At 42.7% G+C, this 16,701-nt stretch overlaps 1 protein-coding gene across 2 annotated transcripts in view; it reads right to left on the bottom strand.

Annotated features, from left to right (window-relative positions):
* The window catches only part of pde10a (phosphodiesterase 10A), a 31,796-nt gene extending 27,776 nt beyond the window's left edge, over positions 1-4,020 (bottom strand). The window contains exon 1 of one of the 2 annotated variants that reach the window (XM_084020990.1): positions 3,726-4,020. In XM_084020990.1, the coding sequence (XP_083877116.1) occupies positions 3,726-3,789 (64 nt within the window). In that variant the 5' untranslated portion in view covers positions 3,790-4,020. The remainder of the gene's footprint in view (positions 1-3,725) is intronic. The other variant, XM_084020991.1, reaches the window with a different exon arrangement.
* Positions 4,021-16,701: the final 12,681 nt, after the last annotated feature.

Below are 16,701 nucleotides of genomic sequence, written 5' to 3'. Positions count from 1 at the left end.
GAGTGAGGTGAGTAGTGGGAGAGTGCCATAAAAGGTCATCATTGTATACAACTCTAAGGTCATAATTGGGGGGGCTGTTCACAGGACACGGATGAGGCAGATGGAAGGTGTGACTTCATGACCCGAGTTATTTGGATGCAGAAACGGGATATAAATGGATACATCTGCAAGATTTGTTTTACTTTTAATTTTTTGCTGAAATACTGACAAAAGGTTGCAAAGCAGCTTGCTTTAATCGAAACAAAAACACTCCAAGTTATGCATGGAAATATATTTAAATGCTCCTCCTTTCTCTTTCCCATGAAGCAGTCATCCGTCTGCTTGACGGTGCCGGAACAGGACTGTGTCTTCGGCTCGCCTGTCAAAAAACGACACCGCCGGGGCCGCCGAGTCGACGGCGGAGGCCGACCCCGGCGGTGCTGATGTTTAGTGAGCAAGATGTTCCTCCTCCGTAACACGTAGATGAAAAATGCACGTTACAGAAAAAGGGGAAGAGACCACTTCTCTCGCAGCGCGCTCCTTCTGGCAGACAGTCAAGGGCAAGATGCCAAGGTACTACTTTTCACTTTCCTGACATGAGGCTGAGGCAGGAAAGGGGAGGGGAGGGGAGGGGGTGCGTGCGTCAGCAGCTCCGCCTGGGACTCCCTTGCCAGGAGGTGGGAAGAGCATGTGGTTCTTATCTTATCTCTGGGAGGGCTGGAGCACAGTGTCCAACACTGACATTCAGTGAGTGGCAAAGAGGAGAAAAAAAAGAAGATGAAAACGCTCTGACTCCTCTCCCACTGCTCACCTCATTTATTCATTGAGCCTGTCCCGGTGAACCTGGGCTTGTGTGTGTTTGTGTGTGTGCATATGCAGGTGAAGATGCACACACACATCACACACCACCACATTCCACCGCTGCCAAGGGTGAGGTGACGGGTGAGGCCAAATCAATAGTCAGCCAGTGAAAAGGTGTCAAATGAAGGAAACCCTGTTTCACCCCGGACTTCTGCAGTCCGATCACTTCCAGGGACACGACGCTGCACAAACATGCAGGCTCTCACCTCACAAGAGAGAGAGAGAGAGAGACAGAGAGAGAGCTGGAGATTTCCATGGAAATGTAATTTGCATCATTTCCACTTCCATGGTCCAGGTCATTAGATGTAAAGGGCTATAAAGGGCAAACCGAGATGTAGATAAGGCTTGTCCCCTTGATCCTCAGCCTAATATCGCGGTCACGGGCAAGCAGCAACACTCCAGCTGCAGTTACAGACCCATAGCAGGTCAACCTTCACCTTCAACTCCGGTTATAAACTCAAAAACTGTTCTCGTAGCGCTCCCCCTGAACGACAGCCAGAGGCAGCGGATCACAAAGCCTACATCAGTGATCGGGGGGGTCATGTTCCCCGGCTCCACATCTGGACCGACGCTGAACTCCGCAGCCGCTCTCCGCAGAGGGGGCCAATGGGGACCCGCTAACGAGAACCACAGATCCGTGCGTCTTCTCCAGCGCCCTGTTCTTTTATGAGCCTTGACACGAGGACAAGTTGTTAAAAGAAAATCTACACGCATGTGGCCTTTTCCCATCCCCTCAGATACCGAACCCACGACAAGCTGACGAGGGGGTCAACGGACGCCCCGAGGAGAATGTCATCTGTTTCGCCGCTCAGATTGTGCACTGTGCCCTGGCACGGATCCAGTCCTGCACAGATCTTGATATATATATATATAAAAAAAGAAAAAGGGTTCAAACTGCATAACAAGCTAATTCTTTCTGGCTTGAATTTCCTGAGAGTTTAAATAAACACTGAAGACAAATTGCAAAGAGGGGACTATTCCAGACAGGCCTGTGTGCTCGGGCCCCAGTGTGGAATCATGCACTCAAATTTCAATCAAGCTTTCATTTTCATATTAAATGATATCAAATGCACGTATTTATATACTCAGCGTGCGCGCCGAGAGGAGTCCGGGCCGTAGAGGGAGAAGGCATGTGTCGGGGGCAGGAAATGTCCAGCGTGAGCACTTCCTGCCTGACAAAGCAGCCTTCTTCACCGAGTTAAGCAACGCGTCGACGACCAATTGGGTTCCGACATGCCTGGGAGATCACATTAGGGCTGACCCAGGCTGACCACAACTATCCACAAACAATGCACAGGAAAAAAACCAACCCTGCACACGCTTATAAGTTCTCCTGCAATGTGAAGGCTACAAACAAGCTATTTATAATATGCCAGTACCATAGAATCACATGAGGAACCAGAGAGTGGATGAGCCCATATGTTGTCTGTTGGACGCTCTAACAAACAATGATGGATAAACTGAAAAAGAAAAAACATAACTTTCTTTTTTTGTCTCACAAACAGAGAAATGTGTTTTTTTGCGACTGTCAAAAAACGCCTGGGATACAATATGATGAAATGATTCCCTCATCCCAAACCAATCTACATGCAGTGAGAAGGCAAACAGTGTGTCAAACTAATCCTACATTTAATCTAGATTAATGACAGCTGTAGCCTACGCTACGACATTACATCATAAATGTGAGCTATGATACTCACACATTATGACAATTAGAGGAAAAGTGGAAGCAGGCAGTCTATGACGAAACCTTCTCTCCCGATCGACGTGTTTATAGTATTAAAAAAAGACAAATAGGAGAATATTTGAACATTTAGCAGCAGCTACTGTTGTTTAGTGGAAGCTTTGTTTAATCTCAATGCTTGTCCTTTTTTTTTTGGTCAGAATGAGGGCGGAATACCTACATACTGTACCTCAATAATACATTCCATGACTGCATTTACTGCTTTGTGTATATTTTGGCTCCAGTCAGAATCCCAGGCCTCCAAACTGCTAACGTGTCATTACGGGGTTGCCACTAAAGGTCACTTAAGGTGCCACTTAAACAACTGGAACCACTGACGGAGTTATTCGTGTAGCACACAGACAGTGTGAGTTACGATCGCACAAGAAAATTACAAATTACAACAAAGTAGGAGTTCCCAAAAACAGATAAAATGCCCAAGATATGCAACACAGACATGGCAAGGAAATATAAGTATATTATAGGACAATATTTCCTGAAAATTACAAATACAGCCACACAATCTATCTGCATGGTATTTCCTATTGTAGCATCAAATTTTCAATATATTTCATATTTTTTTCACACTAAAAATAATGTTCAATTGTGCAGGGTAGCTATTATTATAAGAAAATGAAAATAAGCAAAAAAGTAAACAGCAATAATGAATTTTAGGACATTAAAATGATCTGTGGATATAATATGAGTGTTATTTGAATATAAAAGTCGATTAAGGAGCTTTGCAATCAATTCTGAAAAGTATAGTTTCAATAATGAACTAATTTCTACAGGAATATTTTGACATGTTATTATGTAAAGGGCATTACACTGTTATTAAATTGGGCACTTCGCCTGCTTTTTTGATGCCATGTCTTATATTGCAGCCCCTCAACGACAGACCAGCTGATATAAACCCACTCTATATTTTATTTTAAATACGACTGCAGAGACGCACGCTACATTTTCCTGCCTGGTCCCCCTCCAATGCAGTCCCCACCCATCTAGATCAGCGATCAATCTGTCATTCATAAAGTTAGGCAGACACATGGGCGAATAACGCACGCCTTGCAGGACCGTCATGTTTTGTCCCCGAGAATCAAAGCTTCTTTTATTTTTAATATTTTTTAATTTCCCACTCTGTAACATAAAAGAGAATACCTACTTGCACCCAGGAAACAGTCCGTTAACCTTCTGAAACAGCTTGTTGAAGACGGACCATCTTCCATGTCGGATTGTGAGCGCAAAAAGGAGAGAGGAGCCGCGGAGAAAGTGCGCCTCTGCTGCTGCAACTCGGTGCGTCTCTCGGCAACAAAATTACACACAAAAAAAGAAAAAAGAAAAAAAAAAAAAAAAAAAAGAAGCAAACACCAAAACTATTCCAGTACGCGTTGAAGTGACGTGGTGTCCTCGGTGCTGCAGGCTGTGCAACGGTGTTGGAAGGGCAAGAAGAAGCAGTGTGCTGCCCCCCCTCCACCAGCGCTATGACCCAGCACCGCTGGCCGAGTTGTAGCTGCAGTCGGCCCGCCTCCTCGGCGTGGTGGCTCCGCTGTGGATGTGCAGCAGCAGACTGGGGGAGAGCGGAGACGGCGACGCATAGACACAGAGACGGGGGGTGGGCACGCGCACACGCACACACACACACAGAGGGAGAGAGACAGGAGCGCGCGGGTGTCAAGTAAAACAATCACCGAGCTGAACTTCCGGTTTGGTTTTCAGAATAAAAGCAAAACCGCTGCCCGATTTGCTGCCCCGCAATGCAGACTGAAATAAACACATTTTGTCAAGAATTTAAGATGGATAAACGATATTTTTCAGGGTATTTCTTTAAAGAAGTCTGTGGCTCAGATTCACCTGAAAGACATAACTGAAGTGAGCTATTAGCCCTACTGCAAACCGTCACACCGGCCGCTTATTTTGAAGGGTACACTTCCGGTTTTTCTGCGGTCCTCGTCCTTGAATTTTGCTACGTAAAAGGGGCCGAGCCGAGCCGAGCCGAGACGAATCGTGCCGAGCGTCTCGGTGCTCTCCAGAGACGCGCTGCCTGCTTCCTGCTCCTGATCCTCGGCTCAGCGGTCAAGGAGGACACGCCGGCGACAACCTCCACGTTTACAGCAACTTAATGGACAGCAACTTTCACACAGTGGCTGAAAAGTTACAGCCCGGCGTGGAAGCAGGTTGCTGTATGACATTTAACAAGGCTCTCCTTCCAGTTGCCGCCCCTGACCTCTGACCTCGTGAAGCACCATTCTTTGGGACAAACGTCCATCTCTCTCCAGCAAAGGAAAATCTAAATAATTCTCAGAATCAGAGATACTTCACAGTCGCTCCCATTCTAGAATATAAATATACAATTTTGGGAATAATTTAGTGAGAAATAAGTATGTTAAAATATGTGAATTATACTACAATACCAATAAAAAATATGAAACTAAATATAGGATGAGGAAATGGGAAATCTATGATAAAGAGTGCAAGAATAGAATAAATAAATGGAAATATTAGTTTAAATGTGAAGTATAAATAAAGTCAACGTTAACAATACTTAATTATTGCACTGTTATAGATAGAAAGATATGAATTATGGGTCTTATAGCTGCTAAAGGGCTAAAATGTAATACATATATGTTGTGTGTTTACGGAGCATGTTCCTCGATGAAAATAAATGTCCAACATTTGATCACACTTTCATTGTGGTCCATTTACATAAATTACAATTGTAAATATCACCTTGAATTGGCACAATGAAATAAATCAATCTAGTCTGTTACTTTAGCAAAATCTAAACTCTGCAAATTACTGCCAAAACTCCACGTCTGCAGTGCAACTGAATATTTAGACTAGTTATAATCCTACACTAATTATATCCATTCCTATAATGAAAATGATTTAAAAAAACGAATTAATGTGAAATTCAAGTCAAACAGATGATATACTGCATTGCAAATATTATTTTTTCCCCCTCTTCTTCTCTTCGTCACTTTCTAATTCAAGTTCGTCAGAGGATTTCCTGTATCCGTTTGAGCTGCCTCTCATATTTTTAAGGCCACACTTAGTTCCTGTTAACGGTACAGTTTTGGCTTTCAAGCTAACGGAGGAATGCATCACTGCTAATGTGAATATTTCAACACGCAATTCATATGCAGGACATCGGTAGAGCAAAACTATCCTGACAGAACTTATTTAGTGTCATAATTAGCAAAACTACACATCATGCACAAAGCTCTTGCTCTTATTATTATCTTGCATCAAAATGCATGGGAATAATAGCATAAAAATAAATAAAAATTCAGTGTGAACAGTCAAAGCCAGGATCCCACATCAAGTTCCAAATGAAATGAGCTCCCTATCTCTGCAACCTTTGTAGATGCGTGCTCCTGTTATCAGCGCACCTCAACAGCTCCGAGTCGGCAACATGATACAGCATACAGTGTGCCAGACTCCCTGAAGGCCGCAGCGTATACTGATCATATCGAGAGAGAGAGGGAGCGATAGAGAGAGATAGAGAGAGAAAGAGGTGTGGGTGCTGAGGCGGGTTGCGTCAGCACGCGTGCTTTCAATCACTGGCATTCCTACACTCCGGAGCAGCTGGTCCATTCAGAGGTCACGTACAGCAGAATGGATTCTCTCCGTTTTTCAGCCCCGATTGAGAAATGCCCTTAAAACGAGGGACGCGTCTCGCAGCGACACATCGGTTTATGTCACATGCGCCACGCTGCCTTTTGATCATTTGAAGTAGAACAGCGTTGCGATTAATGCATCTGTTCATTTGAAATACCGATCTAACGTTTGCTGACGTCCCAGGAATTTGGGAGGTCGAATGCATGTGATGCCGAAGGGAAAGCCGAATAAATTCAGCAGTTTAGGGCGATTCATGCAGCACATTGTCACCCTTTTATTTGAAGATGAAGATTCTTTAGACACCATTTTGATCACGGACAGAAAAATGAGAAGAAGTTCTGAGTGGAAGAAGCTCCGTCAGCTCCTTCGGGGCTCACCTCTGTGTGTCCTCCCCTGCACGTCAAGACATTTAGATGGAAAACAAATGCTTTCAAACATTCCCAGGAAAGTTCATGACTGGAGGTTTATGAGCTTATGTGAGACGGTTATGGGTGAGGAACTTATAGGGAGATGCGGTAGATCACAAGGGACTCGGTCTGTGACCCGCCAGTGAACCCTTTCTGATCCATAGCTGTCAGAAGTGGAAGAGCGTTTGAGTGATTATTACATAACAGGAAGTGGACTGACTAGTGTGACCTGTCAGACCGAGCTGATATTTCAACTATGTTTAGTTAGCTCAACTGGCAAGAAAAAGAGTGATAAATTGTACAAAAAGGTAATGTTTTTTATATCTACACAGAAAGCTATTTATTTATTGTTTGGCTTTTGCACACAGTGGTCTAAAAATGGTATGAATCCTGTTTGAAGACACAGGAGTCTTATGATAGAAAACCACACAGAAGCAACACAACGATTCCAGCAAATCTTGCGCCGTCACATGTGTCCTGTACTATTTTAAGTACACAAAGCAAACTGCATTTTGTTAGGGACACATTGTTGGTTGCTAGGGAGCCGCCTGACATCTCTGGCGGGGGGGGGGGAAGTAACAGACTGGTTTATCAGCTCGCTGTGGCCCTTTGACCCTGACATTTTAAAGACTTTAATAAATACATTCCTAATTACTTTTAATTTCAAATTAACACACCATTACGGAGCTGAAGCGCGCCTTGTGCACACGGATGTGATGCCTCCGTGTCGGATACCGAGGGGGAAGACGATAACTGCGGTATCCGACGTCCCTGAACGTCCAGAAAGAGTCTCCATCCAATCCCGTCCACCGCCAAAACTATTAGTTTCAGGTCTAATTTACTGTCAGGTAATTGAACCTACAGCAGTCGTCGTATATTACGAGCTCATCATATGTTTTGTATAAGGTTGTTGCTTCGCCGTGGGGTGGGGATGCCGTTGTCATCGGTAACCGCCAAGTGAGTGCAGAGCAAAGTGGTGGCCTTTAGCTAGCCGGAGAAATCCCATGCACCAAAATCCAAGTCAGGCTATGTAAACACAGCAGGGAGAAGCTCGTGTTACAACACACACAGAAACGGAGTGACTTCACTCTCCAGGTAGACGCTACTCCGCTACGTCTTTATATATAGCACACAGTTGTTGGCTGCTGTATTAATGCCATGAATTATGAATCCGGCAGCTTTGACATGATGTCAATACATGACAAGTTGTAACTGCAATTTAAATAATACGAGTAAAAAGTACGTATATGAGCAGAAGAATAATGTAGCATGGAGAATAATCATGTAAAGTACCTTAAATATGTATAGTACTTGAGTAAACAGTGTAATGTTAAACATGATATATTTACAGAAGAGGATCTTAGGCAGGTCAACAGATGGATTTTGTGGCTAAAGTATCAAAGTATCTTTTTATTTATTTGGATACACATTAAAATGAACTAAGCACCGCAGACCCAGGAAAACCTCAAAATGTCCGCCAGGGTTTTTCTCCAGCTTGATCTGTATCAACTTGGACAGGCAGTGTGCACTCTTTTCTCCGTCCACATCAGTCCTGACACCAAATCCCATATCCATCTGTGAGTTAAGGAAGACATTTACGTGAATCAAAAGACAAAAAGTGATGATGAAAGAAGCTGAAATCTCATGTGTCTTAAATATGTGACGCGTGTGTCACATGCAAATAAAAAAATAAAAAAAGGGTTCCTATGGGTGTTGGTTGAAAGAGCGTCTTCACCAGCGTCTGCTGGGAGGAATCAACAGCTGACCGGAGAGTGAGGCGGTCGGCGGCCATGCTTTAACTGTTCTCCCCTCTCGGCTGTTTTTAGCAAACATCCTCCTGATGACTGCGGCCTCTGTCTCCCGACAGAAGAGCGGCACATCTTCAGACGTGTGTGCGCTTGTTCACACGCAGCCTCCCCCCCCCCCTCCAGCACAGACCACTTAAGCACATTTCTGATTCAAGGCACTGTACAAGCTTTTTGCACTCTGCACACACACACACACACACACACACACACAGATGTAAGTGAAACATTTACAGATCACATGCAAGCACACACAAACATGAACACATATACATGGGAGCATAGTTACATCCACGTAGGCGCACACACACACACACACACACACACACACACACACACACTCTCACATGCGGCAGACATACACCACAGAGACTTCCAGTCCCCTCCCCCCAACTGAATAGTCTGTTCTGACAATCCACAGGACAGCCGGAGCATTGACGTCAGAGGCAGGCCCATGAAAATACAGGGTCCCTGGGGGGCTGAGGGAGTTATGCACATCTTCACAGCTTGGCTCGCAACTAGTTCAACAACCAATGAGCATATTACTGCCTCTGTTTACTCTTATGTGTCAGAAAATGAAATAATGAAGAGGAAAAAAAAAAAAAGGAGAAAGGAGTTCCACATTTACACAAAGCCCGGCCATGCACAAAATTTGCATGCGACTGCAATGCGGCTCGTCTGAAAACGTGACGTCAATGGACGTCATCGCTCTGTGAGCCATTAGGACAAATGTGAGATAGGTGCATAATTTAAGTTAATGGAAACACAAATCACGGCACACCGTAGCCTGCCCTCTGTCGTCTTAATAACTGCCATTTTGAATAAGTGCCGTCTGATTGTAGTATATTAGACCGACCCAGAGGAAAGGTTTGTTGTTCATTCATATGTCCTCACAGTCCCGGGAGAGAAGATGACATCTTTGTTTACCGCTCAATGTTCTGAAGCTCTTTTCTCCCCCCTTCTTCTTCTAAGACATCATTAGGACGGCGGATCCATTAATCTCATTGTTCCCTCTCGTTCTCCTCCGAGCACCTTGGTTGAGATCGTCTCTGGCACATACATACGGTGTGTGTTACTGTGGTCTTATTGTTCTTGTAAAAAAGGAAATGATCCTACACACACAAAAAATAAAAAAAGGCCTCATTTAACTTGGTCCACAACGTGGAAAACCTGATAGATTATTTGAAGCAATGTTGGCGATTCAGAAGAGTGTCACTACATTAAAGGAGTGTGTTAGAATATAAATTAAATAGTGTTATATTTTGAATAAAGTCGTCATAAATAAAAGTAATGTTGCCAAATACTCCTGAGGTCATTTGTTGCAGTTTTTTAACATGAGATGAATAAAAATACTGTTGAATAACCAACAAACATGAACTTAGCTCTCACTATTTTTATGCTGCTAGTGCTCTAAAGTCATTCCCTCATTAGCTTGTAGCTTGTTAGCTGAATCAATCTGTCGTTGCACCTTGTTTCTTGCAGAAAATGGCAAGAAGGGAAGAAAACAAGAAAGGATGAACGCAATGACTGTCTTCCCTCGACATAGCATGCCTCCCGCTTTATTATTCCTCGCTCGGCCTGTCTGGGAGCATAAAAATGAAGCGCTATGACGTCACCCCGATGCATTACGGCTGCATTTTGGAGGACTTCTTTTCCACACGGTGACAGGAAATTAAAAAGCCTGTTTAAGAACGGGATGATTCTCTCTCTGTTGCATCAGTGGGAGCACCGTGTAGATTACATGTCCCCAAGGGGCCCAAGGGCAAGTGTCCACTAAGAAAACATGGCTCTTCAGCTGTCTGCATGTCCCTCCAGAAGAGATGCAGCGCCGGCTTGTCAACAGGAAACAGTGTGATCTGGTGAAGGTTGCCTTTTATGGACTCCCAACAGCAACAGCTTGTTCAGGGAACCTGAGGAGGACGATGGGCTTCACTTTCACTTGGGGTGGAGCCGATCTGGAAACGATCTTATTTAAAACACAGTCCTGTTCCTTCCGTTATGGTTTAGGATCCTGTCATTTTGCTTCCTCCTGAAGATTTCTAAGACACACAACAATAATGCTCCTCGGCCCTACAGCCAACATGGGAGCCTGAAGACCGGCTGTCAGGGTCCTCAAGGTGACAGACCCTCATCTCTACCTGCCAATGGTGCTCCAGGGTTGAAGGACAAGCCATGATGAACCTGCATGCAGACGGACTAAGTGGATAATCCAACCCAATTTTCTATACACAGTAAATACCGGGGTCTAATTCAGGCTAGACATTTCATTAGTCTTCCTTCTATAGAGCTATTTGTCAAAGTGAACTTTCTGAAAGGCTGCACTGTAACGTCATATTCAGACGTTCTATCTTTACTCTACAGTTAAAGGATCTTCTATTTACAGCTGGACTTTGTTTGGCAGGTAATGTTGAAGAAGTCTGATAATTATCTGGTCAATTCATAGTCAGATCCCACAAAAAGTCAAGTCCAGTAGACAGTATAACACAATGTAATCCCTCCTAAATTAATCTGGTCAATAATTGTGAATGATCAGGTCCTTATCACTGCTCTTATCGGCTGGTCTTGTCACCAGTACAGCTTTGAAGCTCTGGTCAGCAATCTGACTATAAAGCAAAGTGTAACACCTGCCACACTAAATGTAGTCCAGAGTATCCAAGTAGGGAAGGACTTTGGACTCTAATCTGGGTTCATTGAGGAGATTGGCTGTAATTTTTTACTTGTCTGACTGATAAAATAGACGTGAAACATCCACCACAAATAATGCACACAACAACAGACTGCACATAGAAGGACAAGTGTATAGTGAGCAGTGAAACACCCCGAAGTTACAGGCTCTCACACTGCAAAAGTCAAACAGAAGTGTGTTGAAATCTGTCAAACAATGACTAAATGTATTAAGTAACCAGACTACATGTCAGCTAGTCCAGTATGGAAGCAATTAAACGAGCCTCCAACTACAGATTTATTACATTACAATTAGACCAAGATGATTTACAAAAATCTTTCCACACATTCTCTTTTTTTTAAATCTCAGAAAACTTTCAACATAGCAATAAATAATAAGAAAATAGCGTCCTAGCGCCCTCTTCTACGATTTAAAAACAGTGCAGCTGGCTCCATGCACCGTTCCCATGAAGCTTCGCTCCATGAACAGATATGCCTAGCCTCGGCCCCCCACGTGCGGCACCTAGCTAGCCTGCAAGCCCGGCGGTTATCAACCATATCACACACAGCACCTTACCCAAATAGCAACTGCACATGACTCATAGGGCACACAAACACAATAATCACATGTTCACGAACAAATGTATCCTCTCAGAGATTATCCCCCCTGTTTCTGGGACAAGTACAGAGCCCTTTTCTATTATATATATAGAGGGTTATAAAGGGTTAAATAATGTGTTCTCTTCAACTTGACTTTAGTCTGACTCCAGAACAGCTAGTGGACGGAAACACAGACGAAGGAAGGAAGGAGGGGGGGCATTGTGTGACAGGAGAAAGATTGCCACACCTCGCGCTTTTCTGTGCGCCGAGGCCGAGCGTAGAAAACCATCGACCCGTTTAAAGAGTAACAGAACGCCAAGTATTAATACCGGCCTTTTAAACGACCACCATCTCACAAAGTATCTCTGTCCTTTGCATATCATGAGAACGGTTCATTGGCAGGCGTAAGGCCGGGGAACCTCAAGTACGTGCAGTGTCAAAGTTATACACGCAACACGTTCAATATCAGTGACCTTTGAATAAACAGGTGATAGCGCTGCCGGGTTGTACGACTGGTGACTGCAGGTCACTGTTGTTGATCCGTGTTAGACCCAGGAATTCATTTTGTCCACTCTAGTGGATTATATCTCTCATACTAAATATGTCACTTTATTAAGTTCCTTAAAGAGGACAACTGGGGCTTTCAAATGACACCACGTGTCATCTAAAGGGCTTGCCAAAGGGCCTCTGCCTGTCTTTTCAAAATGGCTGCCATCACACCAAGCACATTTTATGAAAAAAAGAAAGGTAAGCATGATATTCACAATTAAAACATGTTTCAATGCTATATTTTAATTGTTTCAAGTAACTAAACATCTCAGGAATATTTGAGGGAGTTTTCAGAGCTGAGCTTATTTTATTTTAATTTGAAGAACAGCTCATTTATAAGTGTACGCTGTACTGGACGTCATTCTTACAATTTTTTTCATTACAAAACTGCATGTTTCAGAACAAGGAAATCATGTTGGCCACTACAGTGGACATTTATAATGCAATTAAGTTTTAAATTTTTTTCAATATGATTTTTACCACCTCAACAGTTAATTTCTGTAAAAAAAAATCTAATCATAATTAAAAACCCTTTTTTCCCTGGGTCAGGAGGATATATAAAAGTTACCAAATAAACTCAAACAGCATCGGAACGTTCAAAAGCAACATGCTCCGAATGGGAACACCCCTCCCACTATGACCTCCAACGGGCACTGCAATAACGGAAGTAATTGCTTAGACCCAGAAACAGGGCAACATTAGCACAACCTGAGATGAACGGTTGGAAAACCAGGCAGGTTTTAGACACTCTCTTAGCCAGAGTATGGTTAAACCAAAAGTGAGCACATGTAAAATAAATAATAATACGAAAATAATAAAACATATTGTGCCTCAGAAATAAAATTTAAAAAAGGTATCAATAATCCCTTTTTATAAAGAAAAATCTGAATTTGAACTTAGAAATTGGTCCGTTAACTGTCTCCAATGTTAAAGACGGATCATCCATCTAATTCTAATTGTGTAAACTGATGAAGTTATACATATTACTACCATAACCTAGTAATCACTTTGGCACCAGATGAATGGCCCCTCTGATTAAAAAATGCATGTTTCATTAAAGCCAGTTCTGTTAGCAGAAGCTATTCTGAATGCCTCATTATTTACTCCCTGAAGGGAAAGTCTCATATAATATCCCATTTATCTACATGAGGATCAAAGGTCAAGGCAAACTGTACCACTGGAGGCTGATGGGTATTCTCATACATCACTGCAGCCTCATGAAGGTCACTTTAGACATTAAAATCCAAACATTAAATAACGTATTGCTTTGCGCTCGGAGCAGTCGAGCATTACTGTAAAATGAAGCGTTTGTAAAGTCGGATAGCAGACAATGTGGACAACGGTGCTACAAACGTGGCTCAATGGTATCATGCTAAATGGCTTGTACAGTATAAACCTACAGTTATCTAGACCTAAACTTGCTATGAACCTTTAATTAACTGCTAAGGGGTTTCTTCTTATCAATACATTTTTCAGTTCCCAAAATTACAATTCCTTTGATGTTTGAATAGATTTTTCAAGTTATCTCATTTTCAATTAAACCGCTGGAAACTGTTAATGATGGGATACATTTCACGTGTTGAGAATATATATTATATTTCTCAAATAATTGGTTGATTTAGAGCGTGTTCACTTAAATGCACTGTGTAGTTTGTACAATGTAATGACTCGACACACCATGAATATATTTCTTTGCAGTTGGAATCCGTCACCTGCTCGTGTCCCGCACGCTGACAAATTTAATGTGAGCGTGTGACACCTCTAATGCTCTCAGTGGCTCGTCGTGATTTAGACCTCGCACTGCACAATTAAACTCATAAAGGGAACGTAGCGTAACATGGCGACGAATAAACGAAAGACACGTCGATAAGGTTTCTCTCGTAGAAAAAGGAGGGGAGAGCACGACGGACAGGTGGTGCAGATATGTGATGTGGATGCACTGCTGGGGAGGGGAACTGCAGGAAGCACATGAATCAAAAAAAAACATTTAAATGGGTGAAGAAAAAAAAAATGTGATGAAAGAAGTGTGCACGGGGGAGGGAGGGTGGTGGTGCGTGCATTTGCGTCAGAGCTGGAGCCAATGAAGTCAGAGATGGGGCAGGCTCGAGCCGGAGATGCTGTTACTGCCACTCACAGCACCCACCTGGGCCTCATGTCCTCTACGTCACCGAGCTGGCACACATTATGCCTGCCTGAGCGCACACACACACACACACACACACACACTCCCATAAAGCAACAGTGTAACATACATTATTCTTTGCATGTTATATAACATCAGGCTCATGTTTATGTATTTAAGTAAATGCAGCATATAGCCTGGTTGCTGATGCAACTGCTGTTATTTCCACAGAAAGCAAATGGCTTTCTTGCATCAGAATCAAAGGATCCTTTGCTAATAAAGCAACCAGGAATCATGTTATACATTCTATGTATATTATATTATTAAAGTAGTATTTTCTGAGGATTGGCTGAAATTATTTTTCTGGACTTTTTCTTTTGGTAATAAAAGATAATAATAATAATTATTATTAATAATAGTAATATTATTATTAATACTACTACTACTACGAATAATAATAATAATAATAAACAGCATTATTTCTTTCACAATCTCAGAAATAATATTCAAAATTCTCTCTCACACACACACACACACACACACACACACACACACACACACACACACACACACACACACACACACACACACACACACACACACACACAAACCCTGGTTCTTTAGCTTAGCGGACGGTGTTCTCCGTTGGCACCACCTCTGACCTAGATTATCACATCCGTAATTCTAGAGAATGACTACGATGACGAGCATGTGGTCAGAGGTCTTTGCAGGGGAAAGAGGGGGAAAAAAGAGAAGAAAACAAACAGTGCTCATTGGCTTCGCTGACGTCACTCAGCCATGTGAAACGCTTCACTGTGCAATGCTGTAAAACATGCAGAACGCATCCTCGGATGTGCATACGAGAGCCGACACATGTGAGCTCAAACATGTATTTAAAAAAAATAAATAAACACAGCTGCAGATATCAGATGAATTCTATTGTTCCACTCGTGGTTTATTTTTTCATCATCAGGGAAATGGTTCTCTTTCCACTGCAGGTCTGCTGGCTGGCGTGGTCATTTGTATCAACATGTGGGCTAAAAGCTGATTCCCATTTATTTATTTGTTCTCGTGCCTCCGATTCTGTTGGAGCAACGAGAGCAGCAGCTGCAGCTCTGCTGGCAGGAGTCACATCCTATAGGTGATGACGCAAGCAGGAGACACGAGCCAGGACCTCATCAGCCCCCCATCAAACCAGCGCTGCACCCAACGCTCACTCCCCGACTCTACGCCATGAACACTCTCAGGTTCTTGTATACTTGTACTTCACCGAAGCTCGCTGGAAAAACTGTACTTTGCATTTATTCAACAGCTTTAGTTATTTGATAACTTATACATTATAATATACTCTTCCAGCAGTATGAAATAGAAATGAACCCAGCTTTACCAGCTGCAACATTAGTGACACTTACATATTAGTTAATTATAATACAGTACAGTAATCTTGATGATGTGACTGTTGCTCTCTTAATAGAGATTTTAAATGCAAGACTTTTACTTCTAACAGAGTGTTTTATTTAGTTAGTTTTCACACACACACACACACACACACACACACACACACACACACACACACACACACACACACACACACACACACACACACACACACACACACACACACACCTCCACTCTGCTTGTTGAGCACATGTGCGCTGATCTCTGAGCCAAGAAGCACGACGGCGTGCAGGTTGGACTTGTAACAGTGAAAGCCTTTTTAACCACCGAACACGCAGACCGGATCAGAGATGACAGCTGAGTGATGTCACATATCCTGTCAGCGTACATTTCTGGCGTGACGCTGTGTGGTGTGAATACACCGAGGCGCTGCTGACTGACTGACTGACTGCGAGGCTCCTTGTGCAAGCACTGATACGCCGAGAGGAAATGAACACAACAACGCAGCTCGCAGATTACAAAGAACAGAGGAATTACAAAATAGTTTTTTATTTTATTTATTCATTTATTTAATTTTGTTCACTTCTAATTGTATGTTATTACTTGTGTTTAAAGATAAAGAAGAATTAATACTCTGAACTGTTTGTCATGTAAAAAATTATAATCATGGGCTTACATTGTATTTTTTTATCTTTTATTTTTGCTCAGTGTTAACAGAAGGTAGGTCAGGGTGGGAGGCATAATTTATAAAATAGATATAAAATAGATCAAATGGATATTAAACACTTTTTGAAAAAGAAAGAAAGAAAGAAAGAAAGAAAGAAAGAAAGAAAGAAAGAAAGAAAGAAAGAAAGAAAGAAAGAAAGAAAAGGAAGGAAGGAAGGAAGGAAGGAAGGAAGGAAGGAAGTATAGATTTGGGGAGTGGGGGTTGGTGGAGGCTGGCTGCCTGCAGCCCTCATCAGAAGCCAAACAAAG

The sequence above is a fragment of the Eutrigla gurnardus genome (assembly GCF_963514095.1).
Source record: "Eutrigla gurnardus genome assembly, chromosome: 11".
Lineage (NCBI taxonomy): Eukaryota > Metazoa > Chordata > Actinopteri > Perciformes > Triglidae > Eutrigla > Eutrigla gurnardus.
The sequence above is the reverse complement of the archived record's forward strand: the minus strand, read 5'-3'. Positions and strand labels throughout refer to the sequence as shown.